Source organism: Colletes latitarsis, chromosome 6, assembly GCF_051014445.1.
Source record: "Colletes latitarsis isolate SP2378_abdomen chromosome 6, iyColLati1, whole genome shotgun sequence".
Classification (NCBI taxonomy): domain Eukaryota; kingdom Metazoa; phylum Arthropoda; class Insecta; order Hymenoptera; family Colletidae; genus Colletes; species Colletes latitarsis.
The window spans coordinates 8,316,242-8,334,966 of NC_135139.1; the positions used below are offsets into that span (position 1 = coordinate 8,316,242).

General features: G+C 34.9%; 1 protein-coding gene across 1 annotated transcript in view; it reads right to left on the bottom strand.

The window, feature by feature from the left end:
* The window catches only part of LOC143342311 (neuroligin-1), an 89,110-nt gene that overhangs the window by 39,570 nt on the left and 30,815 nt on the right, over nucleotides 1-18,725 (bottom strand). Inside the window, exon 3 of the mRNA XM_076766038.1 lies at nucleotides 5,164-5,310. Within this exon, the coding sequence (XP_076622153.1) occupies nucleotides 5,164-5,310 (147 nt within the window). The remainder of the gene's footprint in view (nucleotides 1-5,163; nucleotides 5,311-18,725) is intronic.

Below are 18,725 nucleotides of genomic sequence, written 5' to 3' on the forward strand. Positions count from 1 at the left end.
CCGTCGCGATGCAATATAACACTTAGGAAAGGCCCAAGTGTTAGGGTAGGCCCAACCACTTGCTCGCCTCTTTATTACGAATTTTTCGTCGCCTGGGCAAGTGGTACCCTTAAGACCAGACGTCTGCTAGGTGGTTGGAGGCGCTGCTCGACCACCCGTATTTCCAATATGTTTAGATTCACCCTGGTGTCCTCTTAACCGACTTTCCTTTTCCAAAACAGCCTTATGCATACCTCCACTCCTTTCCCTAGGTCCCAGCCTACATTTTTCCCAACTAGCCAATGCCTGATAAACCACTCCCAATTTTCCATTCCAATTTCGGCGTCTCCACCCACTAAAATTAGATATATAAAGTAACTGCGAACAACGAGACGAGAGATTACTCCAAAAATCCGACAGAGAATTTACTCTAAAAACTCCGAACGAGATTATTGTAAAGGTCCTCGCCGTGGACTAATTTCAATCGCGCTTCACAAATAAATAAGTTATTAAACCAACCAGCATTTTTTACTTCGTCGTGAGCCAACTATTTCAACGTTGTCGCGACGTACACGACAGTAGGAATTTTACATACTTTATTTTTTATTAATAAAGTATACTATTACGCTACCCATGATTATGTTTATTAAAAATCAAAACCAATTTTTTAAGAAAAATTGACAGGGGGTAGGTGCTGAAATTTTTCGGCGAAATTGAAAAGTTTCAAATCATTCTGGAAAAATTATTTTCAGGTGTGGGGGTTAATTACAATCATTTTTGATGAATAGACAGACCTTCAAAATCCTACGCACTTTCGAGAAAAAAATTCGAGTAAGTACTGAAATTTTTGGGCGAAATTAAAAAATTTCAAATCGTTTTAAAAAAATTATTTTCGGTTGTAGGGGTCGATTATGATCATTTTTGTTCAGTACCCATATCCCCGAATTCCTATGCACTTTTGAGAAAAAAATTCGTTACTGAAAATATAATTTCTGGGCAGAAATGTTTGCCCGAAATTTCATGCAAATCTTTAAAATATCATAACTCCTGAACGGATTGGACGATTTTAATGTTCAAAAAGGCAAACAACGCGTATTTTAGTGGAAAATATGTAGAAATTCTAACAATTTTGAAAAAGTTGTTCCTTAACCCCGTAAAGTGAGAAAAGCCCCATAAAAATGGGCCAAGTTTCAAATGACCATAACTCCTACAATAGTGAGTGTACTGCATTGAAATTTATTTGTGTAGTAGAGCTTATAGATACATACAAAAAAGTATTAAACAACATTTCGGTAATGCGTCAAACAAATTTATCAAAAATCGAAAACGGATTTTTAAGAAAAATCGACAGATAGCTGCTGAAATTTTTCGGCGAAAACAAAAAATTTCAAATCGATCTAAAAAAATTATTTTTAGTTGCCGGGGTCAATTAAAATCATTTTTGGTGAATACACATACCCCCGAAATCCTACGTATTTTCGAGAAAAAAATTCTTTACCAAAAATATAATGTGTAGCCAGAAATGTTTATATAATTTTATTTTCTGTCTCACTTCCTCTTGTGTTCAATTCTGTAACCTATTGGTAATGTTGCAAGTGACTCAAAAATGGCAAGGGGGCTCTAGAGCTCCAGAAAAAGGGGTCGAAAAAATACATGTAAAGTCTACTCGAATTTCTCGTCTCTGATTATATTCCTCATTTTGATCACTTCATATGTATAAGTATAATCCGATTATCCGGCATATTTGATTCTCCGGGATTGCCCCAGTCCCGAGTGTGCCGGATAATCAGAATTTTACTGTATTTATATTGACGTCTAATTATATATTTATAAACGTAAATATTATGAACTAGCGGATATTGTCCCGTCGATAATAAACGATTAGACTGCGGATCTCTGTGCAAATTCATATCTTTATTAGTAGAATTAATGAAATGGGAACTTTGTAGAGAGTCATCTCAACCCCTAAATATAATAATTCATACCTTACTTTAAGTATTTCTTATATTTTGAATATTAAGTGCATTCTGTAGTCTTTTAAGAATTAAAATTCCCCATAAATGTATAAACATCCGCAGTCTTTGTAGAGAATCATCTCAACCCCTAAATATGATAATTCATACCTTACTTTAAGTATTTCTTATATTTTACACATTCTGTAGTCTTTTGAGAATTAAAATTCCCCATAAATGTATAAACATCCGCAGTCTATAAATGATAATAATACGTGCAATTTAACAGATCCCCTTTGTCAATATTTCTAACCCAGCACCTCCGTTTCGTATTCGCGGGTTCATTTGCAGCGTTGAACGCTCCTAAAACTGCTATTCAAATCGTCGTTTATCCCGAGCCGTCTTTCCCTCAAAGGAGACCACTTTCTTTTTCCCTTTTCTCCGTAATCAGAGCCCTTTGTCCCGATACGTACTAGACGTATCATCGTTGCATACCAAAGAGTTCGTGTACACCTTGAAATTTAGATGCCTATCGCGCTGAAAACCCTTCCTGAAGAGGTGGTTTTGGTACCCCGAATGCTTTGATTATGATTCCGAAGAGAGGGAAAAGCACGTTCTCCGTTGAAGCAGTCTCGACGTGCACGCGTATAGATGGCAACAGATTCCTCCCTTTGGCTCTTATTCAATGGGAAAATTACTCGGTGAAATATTCACACGACGATTAACCGACGGTTACGGCATCCTGGCTGATGATGTATACGTCTGCGTGTTGGACGCTGCGGTTCACTCGAGATCTCAGATTGGGAAATTGCAACGGTTATGTCCACGGCCATGATACGTCGTTCCTCGAGCGTGTGTTTTTAATGAAAATTCGTACCGCGGGATGGAGCACGAGCGCTTGGACGCGAATTGATGGTCGGAGACGAGTTCCTTTTCAGAAAATAATTTGCCTTCAAAGACTTCTCACTCGGTTTGCTTTACTTTTACCATGCCATGGAATATTTAGTTTACCGCCCTTTCCTATGCAAATTAATTAAAAAGTACTACACACGGCGCGACGAAATTCATAGCAAACAGTCTTTGTTCTCAAAAAATTATTATTATTGTTGTTATGTTGAATTAAAAAGTAACGAGACCAGTATGGCAATAAACCTTGTTTCAGGCATACAATGATCGAAATAGATACAACAGTCATGGAGAAAGAGAAAAGTGTAAAGGCAGAGAAATAGAATAGTCGAGAAACTGATAGAGGAACACGGAAACTGGGCTGAGAAAAGGGAAATAAAAATTGTATAGAAATACGTTGGACATTATATAATCAGAAATATTGTATACGAAGGGGTAAGCTATTTAAAATCTTGTTTTCCATCTTGTGCTGGGCTCGTTAACAGGCAAAAAGGCTGTTTCGTAATTTTCATCCTCCTGTTTTTCAAGAACGAACAGGAAACTTTTCAACTGGTCTGTGGAGACCACTTAGAATGTACTGACCGTGGATAATTAGAAGTTTAATCGTGTGCTAGAGAAGGAATTCTCATTTTCTCTTAAACGACCGATGCAAATTCAGAACAAAAACCTTTTCACCGACCAGCACAAGAAGAGATTCGAGCAAAGAACGTTGCCTTTCTGTGCTTGTTTCAACTTTTTGCACGAAAAGACACGTTACAAAGAGGCGACCGGATGCGCTTTTATAACCTCAACGGTACTTGGTACGCGAAATTCGCAAAAATAAAATAAGTTATTTTATAAGAATGTTCTTCGTTAAGATTTTCATTGCTGACTTAATCGGTGGTTGAAGAGCCTCTAAACTAAATTTATTTTAATAAGTATACCTATAAATGCATGTAAAAAAACGTGTAAAAATACTAAAGGTTTAGGTATCTAATATTTCTTTTTAACTTGAACAGCTGTTAAAAAATTTTAACGATTTCTACGAAATACGTTACTAGAAGTTGAATAAGAATTAACACGGTATAATCGAAGAAATATACGTACAACGGACAAACATTATCGCATTGCGAATGTTCCCAGTTGGAGAAACGTTAACAAAAAAAAATGAACTATTCCTTCCATCGAGAATTCAGACAGCTGCGCCTTCGTTTCTCGTTGTCTTATTTTTCCCCGGCAAGAATACAGAAGTTTCTTCCGCATCGATTAGCGTTTTCTGCTCGAGAACATACTAGCCGCTGACCGACTTCGAAGTTGAGACCATTGTTACGAATTTAATATAAGTCGAGAAAGAAATCCGGTTGCTGGTGGAAGAAAATACGATAAACGCGAATGTAACGTTTGAAATACTCAGAAAATTCTAGAATTTTGTGTAATAGTAAAATCATGAATCGTTAATGTTAAAAAAACAATTGACAACTTAGAAGTTGTAATAAGAACGCAGTTTCTATTAATTTATAAATACACTTGCACGTGTATTCGTTGATTTACAAACATTACGAAATTTACACAACTCGTTCAAGTTCTTAATTGTTAAGCTCCATTGCTCGAATGAACCTAGAGGCTCGTGAACCTTTTATCGAACAAAACAATGAAGCTTTAAAAGACTTTCGACGTACAAAGATTATTTTTGCCGCTTTTCTAATTTAGCGCGTTGCGCTATTTTTCAAGTTAAATGGAAAAGTTGACCGGATAAAAGATATCCCATTCAAAGAAAATAATTATACCGTAACAATCAGATTGTTCACGTGCGCCACATATTTGGTAGAACGAAACAAACCGAGCGTATAAAACGACGAAAGTAAAAATAGGAGGAATGCTTCGCGGAGCGTGAAATTTCCCACGTGTTTACTCTCTTAAATTGTTTGGGTCCAGAGATTGTTTATTTCCATACTAAATAGTAATTTCTCGTCCGTTGTGTCTCTAAAATAAATTCCTTTATAGTTTACTTTCGTCCGGGTGACTAAATCTCGACAAAGTTAAAATTTACATCGAACCTTTCACGTTCACTGTATTAATCCAGTGTGCAAATTTTTAAAGAGACCGAGATAACCGAATAGAAAAATGGAAGAAGCGTGAGGTAATGTTTATGACACTGTGTACACATATTTGAAAGTATTATAATCGATATGTGAAACAACTGATGTTAAAAAAGAAGATAACTAAAAAAAGAGGTCCTAAGTTACCCTTATTTTTACTCAGAGATTGTTTATTTATTTATTAGGTAAGTACCCTCGTAAAATTAACATTTTGTGATAAAGAAAACCAATAAGAGTCGTTGACTCACCCAGTACGCCTAGACGAAAATTAATAGACACGACGATAAGGCGTCCATAAGCAGCCAATGCGGTTCCATCGAAGGAATTACCAGCGCCCCATGAATAGGAATCACCGTGAATAAGAAGAAGGGCTGGTAACAAGTCTGCAGTAATACCTGAAACATTACACAATTATAAGAATTCATAGTTACTCTCTAAATTTCTTAGACATTGCTTTGTCATTATCTACAGTTTTTAAGTTTAATTTAATTTAACGCCTTAGTATGTTTATAATAACTAATTTATAGTTTCTCACATGAAAGTGGATGCTTGCAGGTTTGCTTGTCATCTTGCAAACAAATGTTATTTTAGGAAAAAATATTATAAAGTAATTTTTCTATTATCAAAATTAAGCGATCGTTTCGTTGCGGCGCCATTTCTCATTTTCCCGTAAATGAAGCTAAATAGATAGTGTTATAGAATCACAGTTATACTGTTATGGAAATTTTTAATTGCAGAAACTTTTACGTAACAATATTCCGCAATTTGCAATAACTGCTATCTTTACGACCTCGTCGTGTGCTCTACTTATCAAAGAAATCATGAAATGTATTATACTTCTAAATACTGTATACTACGTGTCCTCTTCAGTAACTGAATCTCTGTCATAATGTTAAAATAATGTCCTGACTCACACTAGCATCTTTAAATATTTTATCTATCTTATGGAATGACGCGAAATTGAATGACATACATTCTACGTTTCTGTACCACTTTTATGCATTTTGGTGCACTTGCAAAACGCAACTGTACCCTTTTATTAAACGAAACTATATAATTCTTTCTACACGGATCGACTCCTCGGGTCATCCTACGTATAAAAGTTTTATGATAATACGATCGTAAACTGAACAGTTCACGAGATCTTTCAACTTTCTTAGTAACGCGCACCTTTAAACGTTTCCTTATCTCTACGACTTTATTCACGCTGACTATCATAACACATATATTACTAAGAAAAATTGAAATATCTAGCCAAATGTTTACTTCACGTTTATACTACAAACCACTTTTACACGTGGAATGATCCAAGAAATTGTTTCATGCATGAAAAACTACCTAGTTCCATTTAAAAAAAGATGCATTTGCACTTTGCGCAAGAATGCATAAAAGTGACACAGATATGTAGAACATGCAATGCCTTTAAAATTAAACATTCTATTTAAACTAACGAGCTACAGAACCCTATGACGATCATGTTATATTACCTTTAACCATTTTCTGTAAACAACGCTTCATAATATTTTAAACAACGAAAATGTTATAGTGCTACTTTTAGTAGTTGAAAATCCTGTTGTTACAATATATGTTCAATATCCATATTAATTTTTACATGCATCGATATTAACGTAAATTGATTTGTAATACTTATTCATGTATTTAACACAATTCGTTTTATACTAACTCACTTTGTTTGCTCTGTTTGACAGTATTACAAATATAAATGTTCCTGCTAATTGCAATCGACACTCTAGTTTCCCAATCGTTCCCATGTCTGACTAAACTTGCATTATACTACTAATGTCTGATAGTTCCCTGTAATAGTTCCATATCTTGAATAATATAATCACACAAAGGATTTTAATGTCTTAAATTAATAATCTTGAATATTAAAGGTTCAATAAAAACAATCTGTGTATTAAATATCTTATATATTAGTAGCTGATCAAATGTAGAAAAAAGATCAGAAACTTTTATTTTTCCATAAAAAACAAAACTTCATTGCTTTATAGTAGCTATTTTAATAATACTCTTCTACTTTTATTTTCACAAATTCGATAAAAAATTACTATCTCTAACGGAATTTTACAAGTTTTATTTTAGTACGTCTTAAAAATGGCCCTCAAATCAACTTGGTACGGTGCCATTTTAACGTATATACATGACCAAACAATATTATTTTTATCTTTTAAAATATATATAAACGTCATGTAAAAGGAAAACTTTGAAGTTGAACTTATCTTATGTCTGGGTCCCATAAACATTTGACACACTCCAAATTTATAATTTATATATTAATGACGTGAATATAAATCATTAATTAATATATATGACATGTTATAGTTTATCTTCGTAGATCATTGGTGAAACGTTTGTACTTGGAGTTTGTTTAAAAACTCTCTCAATTTTGTACAATAAGGTAATAACTTTATATTATATTTTGAGATTCTCAAAAATGGCATCGTTCACAGCGTAATCCCAGTTGCAATATTCAAATGTTAACAATGAAAACTGAATAAGAAATAGAAGATTATCAAAGAGAAAGTGCAATGGAAATCAGAAATTAATGAAAGGCAAAAGGAATGTTCCATCACGTGATAGTTTTTGCTTTTTATATAGTCCTTGATAACTGCACGCGTAAATGTACACCAACAACTTTAACGTAGAAAATACGGGCCAGCAATTAACTTAAAAGCAAGCGAAGCACTCAGGTGCAATTGCAAATAACGTACACGGTTCTGCGTTCCTGCAACACATCACAAGCAACCAAATATTGTCCCGCCTTTCCAATTTATAAATGGATGGCGCGAGCAGACTATTATTTAGTAATGTATACATTTACGTATTGAGTATATTGTTGCACATACCGCGTGCACAAATCGTAGAAAATGTTACGCAGCGTATCTAAACCGATAGGTAAACGTCAGCTGAAATAAAATCCTGCTAACCTTTCATATTCTGTGACTGCGAGAATGATATTCTCGTTCGCTGAATACTTCGTCCCGAAATCCATTTATCCATGAGCTTTTCTGACGCGTAAAAAATTGACTGCTCTTCGACACGAAGCAATCTTTCGAAATTTTTTAAAATTTTACCCTCGATATTTGGAACGGACAGCGTTCGAAGTCATCTTTCATTCTGGTCGGAAAAGATTATATTTTAATTTAATAATACGCATTTTTAATTTTGAGGTTTCGTGATTTGTAAAAAAAATATGCCACAAATGGAATAATGTACAAACGGACCCAGAGTTCAATTTTACACGACATTAAGAAATTCGTAATACAAAACTGGACAAATTGTACAAAATACACTTGAACACAGAATGAAATTAAGTGATAAAATGTGTGGGTTACAAATACTTGATAAAATAATTAATTTCACTCGCATAGATCATTGTACGATTGAGAAGAAATATGTAGAAGAAACCAGAAGTGAGAGAGATAAATTATTATTTACTTCAAACTGTTCTACTTACAAAGTAATCCATGATTTTCGAAGATGGACGTTAAAAGTAGAAGAAAATATCAATTTTTCCATACTTAGAGCGTGACGTATAGTAGTGACCGCTTATATGACATCGAGCGAACAATGCTTAGAAATTCACCTCTCCGGATATTTCATAGTATGGACCCAACACGATGTCATATAAACGGACAATACTGTAGAGGGGTGTTCAACTTTAATAAAGGACGCGGTATGAATTTGTGTAAAATATTCCGTGTTTCGCCCCCACGGGCAGAATACTGAATACGTAACTATGACAATCGATCATGTCATTGAAATCGTAAAGCCTACCTTAACAATTTACGGAGCGAGAAACGTGTTAGATTTCGACGAAAGTGGTTTCAATCTATACAAAGAGAAAATGCAATAGGAAGACTATTCTATAAACTCTTAAAGACACTTCTAATAACTGAATCTCGCCCTTTATGAAAAAGTAAAATAATATTTCTGGGTCATGTTTTGAATCAAAGTGGGAGTATATACGGATATAAAATATCAAATTCATTTTTAAAAATATACAGAGTGTTCGACCACCCTTGGGAAAAATTTTAATGGGAGATTCTAGAGGCCAAAATAAGTCGAAAATCAAGAATACCAATTTGTTGATGGTGGCTTCGTTAAGAAGTTATTAACGTTTAAAGTTCCGACAATACTGAATTTTTTTCTCGAAAATGGGTAAGATTTCGGGAGTATGTCTAATGACCAAAAAGGATTGTACTTGACCCCCGCAACCGAAAATAATATTTCCAGAACAATTTGAAATTTTTTTTTTTCGTCGAAAAATTTAGGCACCGACCCCCCGTCGATTTTTCTTAAAAATTCGTTTCTGATTTTTAGTAATTTTGTTTAACGCTCTACAGAAAAGTTGTCTAATACTTTTTTATAGGTACCTATGGGCTCTACTTCAAAAAAAAGTTTCATTGAAATATATTCACTATTATAGGAGTTATGGCTGTTTGAAAATTGGACCATTTTTCTGGGGTTTTTGTAATATTACGGGGCCAAGGAACAACCTTTCTAATATTTTTATAATTGCTACATACTCTACACTAAAATACGCAGCGTTTGGCTTTTTGAACATTAAAATCGTCCAATCCATTCAGAAGTTATGGTGTTTTAAAGATTCACATAAAATTTACGGGAAGCATTTTTGGGCTGAAATTATATTTTTGGTAAGGAATTTTTTTCTCAAAAATGGTTAGGATTTCTAGGATATGTCTATTGACCAAAAATGATTATAATTGGTCCCTGCAATCAAAAATAATTTTTTTAGAACAATTTGAAATTTTTTAATTTTGTCGAAAAATTTCACACCGTCTCGAATTTTTTTCTTGAAACTGGGTACGATTTCGGGGGTATATCTATTCATCAAAAATGATTATAATCGACCCTTGCAATCGGAAATAATTTTTTTAGAACGATTTGAAAAACTTTTTTTTCGCTGAGAAATTTCACCACCTACCCGAATTTTTTTCTTGAAGAAGGATAGAATTTCGAGTATATGTGCATTCATCAAAAGAGATTGTAATTGACCCTCGCAACCGAAAATAATTTTTCCAGAACGATTTGAAATTTTTTAATTTGATTGTTAATAACTTTTTAACGAAGCCTCCATCAACAAATTGGTATTCTTGATTTTCGTCTTATTTTGGCCTCTAGAATCGCCCATTAAAATTTTTCCCAGGGGTAGCCAAACACTCTGTATTATGACAGAAGTTAACTGCCACGTGAGTTTTCCATATCTAAAGGTGTCCTCGACGTTCGTTCAAATTGTAAAATATTTTCCTTTAAAAAACATAGAAATATACGCAGCGTACGTTTGTCCAGTGGTGTATTTACGTTGTCTTGAACGAAAACTCACGGAAGGAATTGCCCGGAGACCTCGCTAAATTATTACAACGCGTTGCTTCGAGTCTGAGTTATTCTCCCGCGGGATGCATTGGCACGTCCGCGATTCATGAAATCACAATCGTCCGCGAACGAGCCACAACGGCGCCGCTGTAAGCAACGCCAGACCAGACGAGACGTCCACCTGTTGCGAATTTTGACACGACGCTGTTCTATCGCCCCCGAACAGACGTATAGGCGTGTGCAGAGCAGCCTTCCATCTCTGTGGCACGTCTCGACTCTCCATCATGGACACTTGCAAATCAGAGATCCTATCCAACCGAAATTTACGAGTGATTCGACATTTTGCGTTACCTCCAACGCTCGAGCCACCCAGCTTTCCCATATCACGGTTCGCGATCGCAGATACGCCACGGCTACATTTCCTGATTAAGATTACCTGGATCGAACGACGTTCGTTCAATCTATTTTCCATCGCCTTTTCGCGCTTTCCAAATGAATTTATATCTACGCTGAAACTTTAATGAAAATTTAAATTCTAGAGGTTACGTTGCGACTACTATGAGACACAAGTCGAAATTGTAAGCAGCCTTTAGATCCGTAATGAGTGCGTACGGTTATATCATGTGAAATTATATTGCAGAGTATGTGTGTGTATGTCGCGTGAAGTTTGCATTTAAAAGTTATTCATTTAGTTAGTCACTTGTTAATAATAATTTCGTTAGTAACGTCCGAGTTAGCTGTCCGTATGAACCATTGTATTTAAATATTAACACTAAACCTACCGGCACTTCATGTATACCCATTCCTACCACGATCTTTCTTTTTTTCTTTAACGAGGCAACGTACTTCTAATTTTTACATATGTATAGAAAGTTATGTTTTGATGTTCATTCGTAAAATGTTCTTTTCTTTTATGTGAAAAAATTTTTTAATATTCATCGGATAGAAGATAAAACACCCTTGAAAACGAATTTTGTTCTAAGTCGATACCGTAGTTAGTTCTAGAGAAAAGAACTATTTAAGAAAAATTGCTAGCTGGTAATTACGCAAACATCCTGTATTTAAATTAATTTTCAATTAAATAAACAATTTATGGTCCAGTTTTATCGTACACTAGTCGCACGATCAGTAGGAATTGCTAAAACTTCTTTGGGTATGTAGCGTCAAAGTAAATATCAAAATAAATATAGAAGATAGCAAAAATTGTAGTAGGTGATATGATCATTAGGTAGAGGATGAAAACCCCTTTAAAATGAGCGTTTGTACGAGTCGATAGCTTCATTAGTTCCGGAGATATAGCGATTTTAATTTCAAGTCGCTGCGGTGGCTAGTTTCGGAGATAGGGTTTATTTACGTTTTTGTTCCGCTCGCGCGAGTTCATTCATCCCCCGCGCGCGTAGATAGTAAACAGTGCGTAGTAAATTCTTGGAAATACTACGCCGAGACTAGGTCACGACAGTCACGTACGCAGGGTAGGTCAGCACCAAGCACGTGCGACAAAGAGGTCCGACTCCGTTAGACGAAGACAGAGATAGTCGAATTAAAAAAATTACCATTTACATAAATTACGATATCTCGAAAACGGAAAGTCGGATCGACAAAAACCAAAAGCCATTTTAAAGGGAAGGCTTTGCCGCTTCTAACAATGCCTCAATAATTAATAAAACACTAGTGGTTTCGAAACTGCACGCGTCTAAACTTTTACTATTTTTAATGCGCGTGAATAGGCTATTATACGCGAACCGGACAGTGAGACAGTCGAATTAAAAAAAAATTACCATTTACATAAATTACGATATCTCGAAAACGGAAAGTCGGATCGACAAAAACCAAAAACCATTTTAAAGGGGAGGTTTTGCCGCTTCTAATAATGCCTCTATAATTAATAAAACACTAACAGTTTCGAAACTAAACGCGTCTAAAGTTTAACTATTTTTAATACGCGTTGTTAAACTGTTCTTAGACAGTGGGAACTGTAAATTCTCTCCTTTCGTCTTTATTATACATATATTTCCTATTTACATCGGAAGCTAACCAGAATTTGGTATCAAATGTCCAGTTTTTTACAAAAAAACATAAATGGTTCAACCGGTCATTTGACCGGTCGCGGTAGGTATAGTGTTAAAGGAAAAATATCTTACAAAATCATGTATGAAAATAGTAAAACTATGTCGGTAGTATTCGTTGAAGTTATAAAATATTCACTGAGAGATGCATTGAAACATTGATGGATTCGATTGATATAAAAACATCGCGTAGCAAGTTTCAGTAAGTTCCAGCAAATCAAAAATTCAGATATTAGAGGGAATTAATAATAAAACTGCACAAAAATGGAAAATCATACAGATAGATCGCCAAATTATTAGGCATTGTTAAAGAAACAAAATGCTAAAAGAGCCGACTAATAGAGAAAAGAAAATTATTACACGCGATACGAGTCACCTTCAGAACTCAACAGACGGCGATTTAGACAAAAATATGATTGTTTCGTTTAACAATATTTGCTCGTTGAACCGTAATCTTTCCAGATCCAAGTAAACATTTATTAAACCCAGGTTTTCTAGAGACTGAAGTTTCCTCTCGGTTTATAAAATGAATCTTCTTTTACCGAACGCCGCAAAAACATTATTGATCGCTGGCCGATCCGCGAAACAATTTGAAATTTTAATTCGGTAAATTTGCATTCGATTCGCCGAATTTACCGCGATACGCAGGAAGGAGGAAAGTCGAACGGAACGATTAGTATCCATCAGAGTAAGAAAAGTTGCGCCGGGGAAGTCTCGTCGTCTTGAGATCTTAACGAGAGATCTCGAAGTCGTTAGCAGGAAAGAAGGCGCAGCTCGAATTTAAAAATATCCCAAAGGAGTCGGACGCTCGCTCAGGGAAAGAGTATATCACCTTGGTCTCCCTTAATTACCTTTCACAGTATTATGCAAGAAAAAAGAACGTCCGGTGGAAAGAATAGAGAGCAGAAGCGGAAGAGAATGGACAGAGTGCTTTCCAGGAAAAATTAATCCTTCCAGCCCCTGACCTCTTCCATGTACGTATGTACGTCTGCTGGATTTTATCGAGCTGCTTGCCTTCAGAAAGGAAGAAACCTTCCGGGTAAAACTACATCCTACGAATAAAAATTACGTATAACGTCGTTCCTTTGAGAATTATATTCTTTTAGACACGGCCCACTAACTAGTTTCTCGATTAATTTACTGCGATAGAATACGGTTGTTTGAGACCATATTTTGTATATCACGTATTTAACTGTATAAATTATTTGGTTCGTGTTTCCCTAGAGTATTTATTCGTTATCGATCAATTGAAATGCTATCGCTAAACCTTACACAAAGATTTGTAGGTTATTGTAACCTACTTATAATTCAGATTATGTTTGATATCTGGAAAAGATACTATGATAAATAGTGGTACTGGTATGAAGAGTAAAGGTATATTTGATTGAACACAACCTTGTAATGGTTGATTTAAAGGGATCGATTGTTAATCATAATAGTTCTCGCGATGCGAATTCCAGTCTAGCTTGTAATATACAGGATGTTCGGCTACCCCTGGGAAAAATTTTAATGGGAGATTCTAGAGACCAAAATAAGACGAAAATCAAGAATATCAATTTCTTGATTGAAGTTTCGTTAAAAAGTTATTAAAAAATTAAATTAAAAAATTTCAAATCATTCTGAAAAAATTATGTTTGATTGCGGGGATCAATTATAAACATTTTTGGTGAATAGACATATCCCCGAAATCCTACGCACATTCGAGAAAAAAATTTGTATAGGTACCCAAATTTTCGGCGAAAAAAAAAAATTTCAAATCGTTCTGGAAAAAATATTTTTAGTTTCAGGAGTCAATTATAAGCATTTTTAGTGAATATACATACCCCCGAAATTCAACGCATTTTCGAGAAAAAAATTCCTTACCGAAAATCTAAAATCAGGCCAGAAATCGTTCCCCGAAATTTCATGCGAATCTTTAAAACACCATAACTTCTGAACGGATTGGACGATTTTAATGTTCAAAAAGCCAAACGCCACGTATTTTAGTGTAGAATATGTAGCAATTATAAAAATATTCGAAAGGTTGTTCCTTGGCCCCGGAATATTAGAAAAACCCCATAAAAATGGTCCAATTTTGAAACAGTCATAACTCCTATAATTGTGAATATATTTCAATGAAACTTTTTTCTGTAGTAGAGCTCATGGGTACCTATAAAAAAGTGTTAGACAACTTTTCTGTAGGGTGTCAAACAAAATTACTAAAAATGAAAATGGAATTTTTAAGGAAAATCGACAGGGGGTAGGTGCCTAAATTTTTCGGCGAAATTGAAAAGTTTCAAATTGTTCTGGAAAAATTATTTTTAGTTGCGGGGATCAATTACAATCATTTTTGGTGAATACACATACCCCCGAAATCCTGCACATTTTCGAGAAAAAAATTCAGTACGGGCGGAACTTTAAACGTTAATAACTTTTTAACGATGCCTCCATCAACAAATTAGTATTCTTAATTTTCATCTTATTTTAGCCTCTAGAAGTTCCCATTAAAATTTTTCCCAGAGTTGGCCGAACACCCTGTATAAGTTTCTTTATTTCTGATTTTTATATTATATTTGTAATTTGTAAGTTTGTTAGATAGAACTCTAAGTAACTCCTCTACAATTTAAATTATCTTTGACGACTAAAGAAAATATTATGATAAGTAGTGATACTGGTTTGAAAATTAAAGGTATATTTTATTAAATATAGTTGTGATAGTTTAAAAAGATTGTTGGTTAATCATAATAGTTGTCACGATGTGAATTCCAGTCTAGTTTGTGATATATTAAAGATAATTTAGTGGTCAAGGTTAATGGCTTAAATAACCAACAGTTTTTCCTTGAGTAATTACATAGACTTCGTTACATCACACCGAAACTGAGGAATTAACTAATTTCGACTGTATAAGGAATTAATAAATCCCAACAGTTGCATTACACTTTCTTACAGAATACATATTTCCGTTTCATTATATAGGGTGTCTCAGCGTCGGTGGTACAACCGGTTCCATCTACACGAAAAAACAAATCGAAAATAAAGAATGAAATTTTTTCATTTGATGTTACATTCTCGAGAAAATCAACTGTGAATATTCTAAATATGGCTTGGATAAATAGATTTCGATACAAAGTTTTATTGTGTTTTTTGCATTTCTGTACACTCATGTTGACATGATTTCCTGAACACGTATTACAATTTCATTTGTCGTCTTAATATGTTAGTGTCTTCGATTTTGACTAACCATAGTCGCTAGATTTGACACCCCTTCATTTTGATATATGTTGCTATGTTAAAAACAAACGAGCATAAGAAGAATATTTTGCATAGAAAAATATAAATTATGTTTCAATTGACTTTTGCTGGGCCATATAGGTGCTTACACCGTAAGTATGAACACTAGTATTATTAAAGAAGTTCTTTAGCCAATTTCTGATATTTTATTAAAACAAAACTCATCGTGATATTTTTGTGGTATTACTCGTAATTTTCTTTCTTTTCCTATCAAATAAATTGAAAAATATAAATTACGTTTCAATTGACTTTTACTGGGCCATATAAGTGCCTAAACCGTAAGTATGAACACTAGTATTATTAAATAACTTCCTTGACCAATTTCTGATATGTTGTTAAAAACTCATCGTGATATTTTTTTGGTGTTACTGCTGGGTACGTTAACCATAAGTGTAAACATTTGAGTACTCTACCCCATATTTGATTAAAACGAAACTCTTGATGATATATTTTGCTACTTCTGTTGGGTGATGGAACCTTAAGGGTAGGGCTGATTTTTCTTTCCTCGTGCAATACACGCGCGTTCGTTGATACATGTATTGCTCGTTCTCCTCTTGAGTGTTTCCAGGGATCTGCGTCATCATCCGTCGTCCGTTGGCGTGGGTAAAGTCGATTCGACGCGAGGCTGTCTCACTCCCGCGGTGCTTGCAGGTTTTCTCTCGTTAATCGAATAATCGACTGCAATGCACTACGGAATTGAAGAAGCAACGCGGTCACATACACACGCCCGCCCACGTATCCACGCGCATTTACTTCTCAGAGGCCGGCGTTCCTCAGCTTTTCTTCGTTTTTGCCACTCTGTTTAGCGTCTCCTTTCACGTCCATGACCCGGGGCATTCTTGGTCGGTGACGTTCAATTCTGACGTTATAAATGGAGAGAAGAGGGCAGCAATTTTCGCCGGCTTTTCAGATAAGCCCGACCTCTCATCCGCTTTCATTCTTTTTTCCATCTTCTTCGTTCCCTTTGATGTCGCTGAACGATATCCCGGGCGCGAAAGAGGATATGCATGCATTGTCGCCGGGGAGATTACGCGCGGGGGAATATCTGTAAAAAGAGAGACAGAGAGGGGGAAAGGGACCCGCAGTCAAATAACACGCGAGTCATTAAACGCGAAGTTCGCGAGACGGAAATTTTACGCCGGCGAATTTTGACACGCGCATTTGCAGAAGACAAATCCAGCCTGGGCTACGCTCGGGCCAAGAGCAAACTCAAATAACGGCGTATACAAGTTGGCCTTAACAAAGTAACTACGTAATACCGTTCTCAATAGTCTAGTAAAATAGAGATTCGGGAATATAACACGTCCCGTGAAGTACTTCAATCGTCTTTAACGAGCCAATTTAATTTGACGTTTCGATGTTCTGTTTTCGGGACATGATTCGAAAAATCGTTAAACTACAATCTCCGCTCGAACGTTTGGTTCGTTTACGTTAATTATGAACGTTTCGACCAGACTGGTTTCTCGTCTTCTTCCGGCGATACAGAGATTATTCGAATTCGAATTGATTAAACTTACGCAACTTGCTTTGGGAACTATTTTATATAGTATATAGTATAGACGTAATTAAACGAAACAGACTTTGCTTAATGACTATAGATGTGCAGAGTGTGGCCCAATGGTGCGACTAGAGGTGGTACAGATTTGTCGGCAATAGTATGTAGTTTTTATTAGATTTGATTACCTTCATTATTGTATACTGACAATATTTAACTACTACTTTATTGCATTGAATTTACCAATTTTATACCTTTTTACGAGACTACACTTCTTATGCAGCCTGTCCCAGGTTTTAATGTTCAAATCTTGTCGGTATATTCTATGATATTAAATGAGAAAACAAGTGTTTATAATCATAGGTCATTTAAAGGTTTATTAAAAAGTTATAACATAAATGCTTACTGTTACTGCGAGTAATAGTATTAATAATAGCTATTAGCAAGTTGTTGGAGTTCATATAGAAATGCCACAAGTATTTAAAAATCAAAAATATGTATTTACTGATACCGATAACTTTTTAATAATGATCTATGTTTATAAACATTTTTTTTTTATTTAATGCCGTTGAATGTACTGACAAAGTTTGAACGTTAAAACCTGGGACGCCCTGTATATCAGGTCAGTTCATCAATCTACTATTTATATTACTATTTAAATTATGAATTCTCTAACTGTTTGCATTACGATTCCTTTCCTTCCTTTATTTTTAGATTAACAATTTTAAACAAAAATGAATACTAGTTAATATAAGTGGATATAATGTGTATTACAATTATAATCAAAATAGAAACCCTTATAAGTTGACGGAATTTTGTAGATGATAATTAATATAAACGAATTTTGGCATAAGCAAAAAAAGTGATAAAATGACCTAATAGTATTCGTCAGTTTTTTATTAACCTATTAAACTACGTACGGAGTATTGTACATTTCTTATCTATGAATTCACAGAACCACAATTTTTAACTGTTTCGTTTTTTAATTCTGCAACTTCTAACAATCTTTTCTAATATTTTCGTCGTATTTGGGAACAAAATTCCCGATAATATTTTCATAAAATATCTCTCTCATTAGTGCTCTAATTACTTTATTAAAACGCACTAAACTCTCCTTACGCTTCATAACAAGGCACTCGTGTTTCAGCAATAACAAGGTCGTGCGCGCGAAATATTCTCAAGTTCCCTCTCTTTTCGTAAAACGGCGTCAAAGAAAGCATTAGCTTAAGGAAATTGCTCCGACACAGGCTCCGCATACTTATTTGTCGAGCCACGGCCCTTTTCCGGCGGTAGATAAGAATTTCAATTAAAAATTCTACGTTGCAATATAAAATTAACCGAAGAGGAAATAAAGCTCATGGGAAACGAAAAACTGCTTCTACACGACTCGTTCTTTCGTGCTGAAACGCAACGTCCATTACAATCTCGTACTACAAACTATTTTCTATGTTCAAACATGCGTTTGTGTAATTACCACAAGTTTCGTACAATTACATTTGCGGTTGTTATTACTTTTTCTCATTTTCTTTGCGTAACGTCATCTGTGGTTCAGAACATTTTTGCTGTATTCGCTGCGTTCTATGTAACGTTGTGACGACAACTCCCTTAATTTACCAAATTT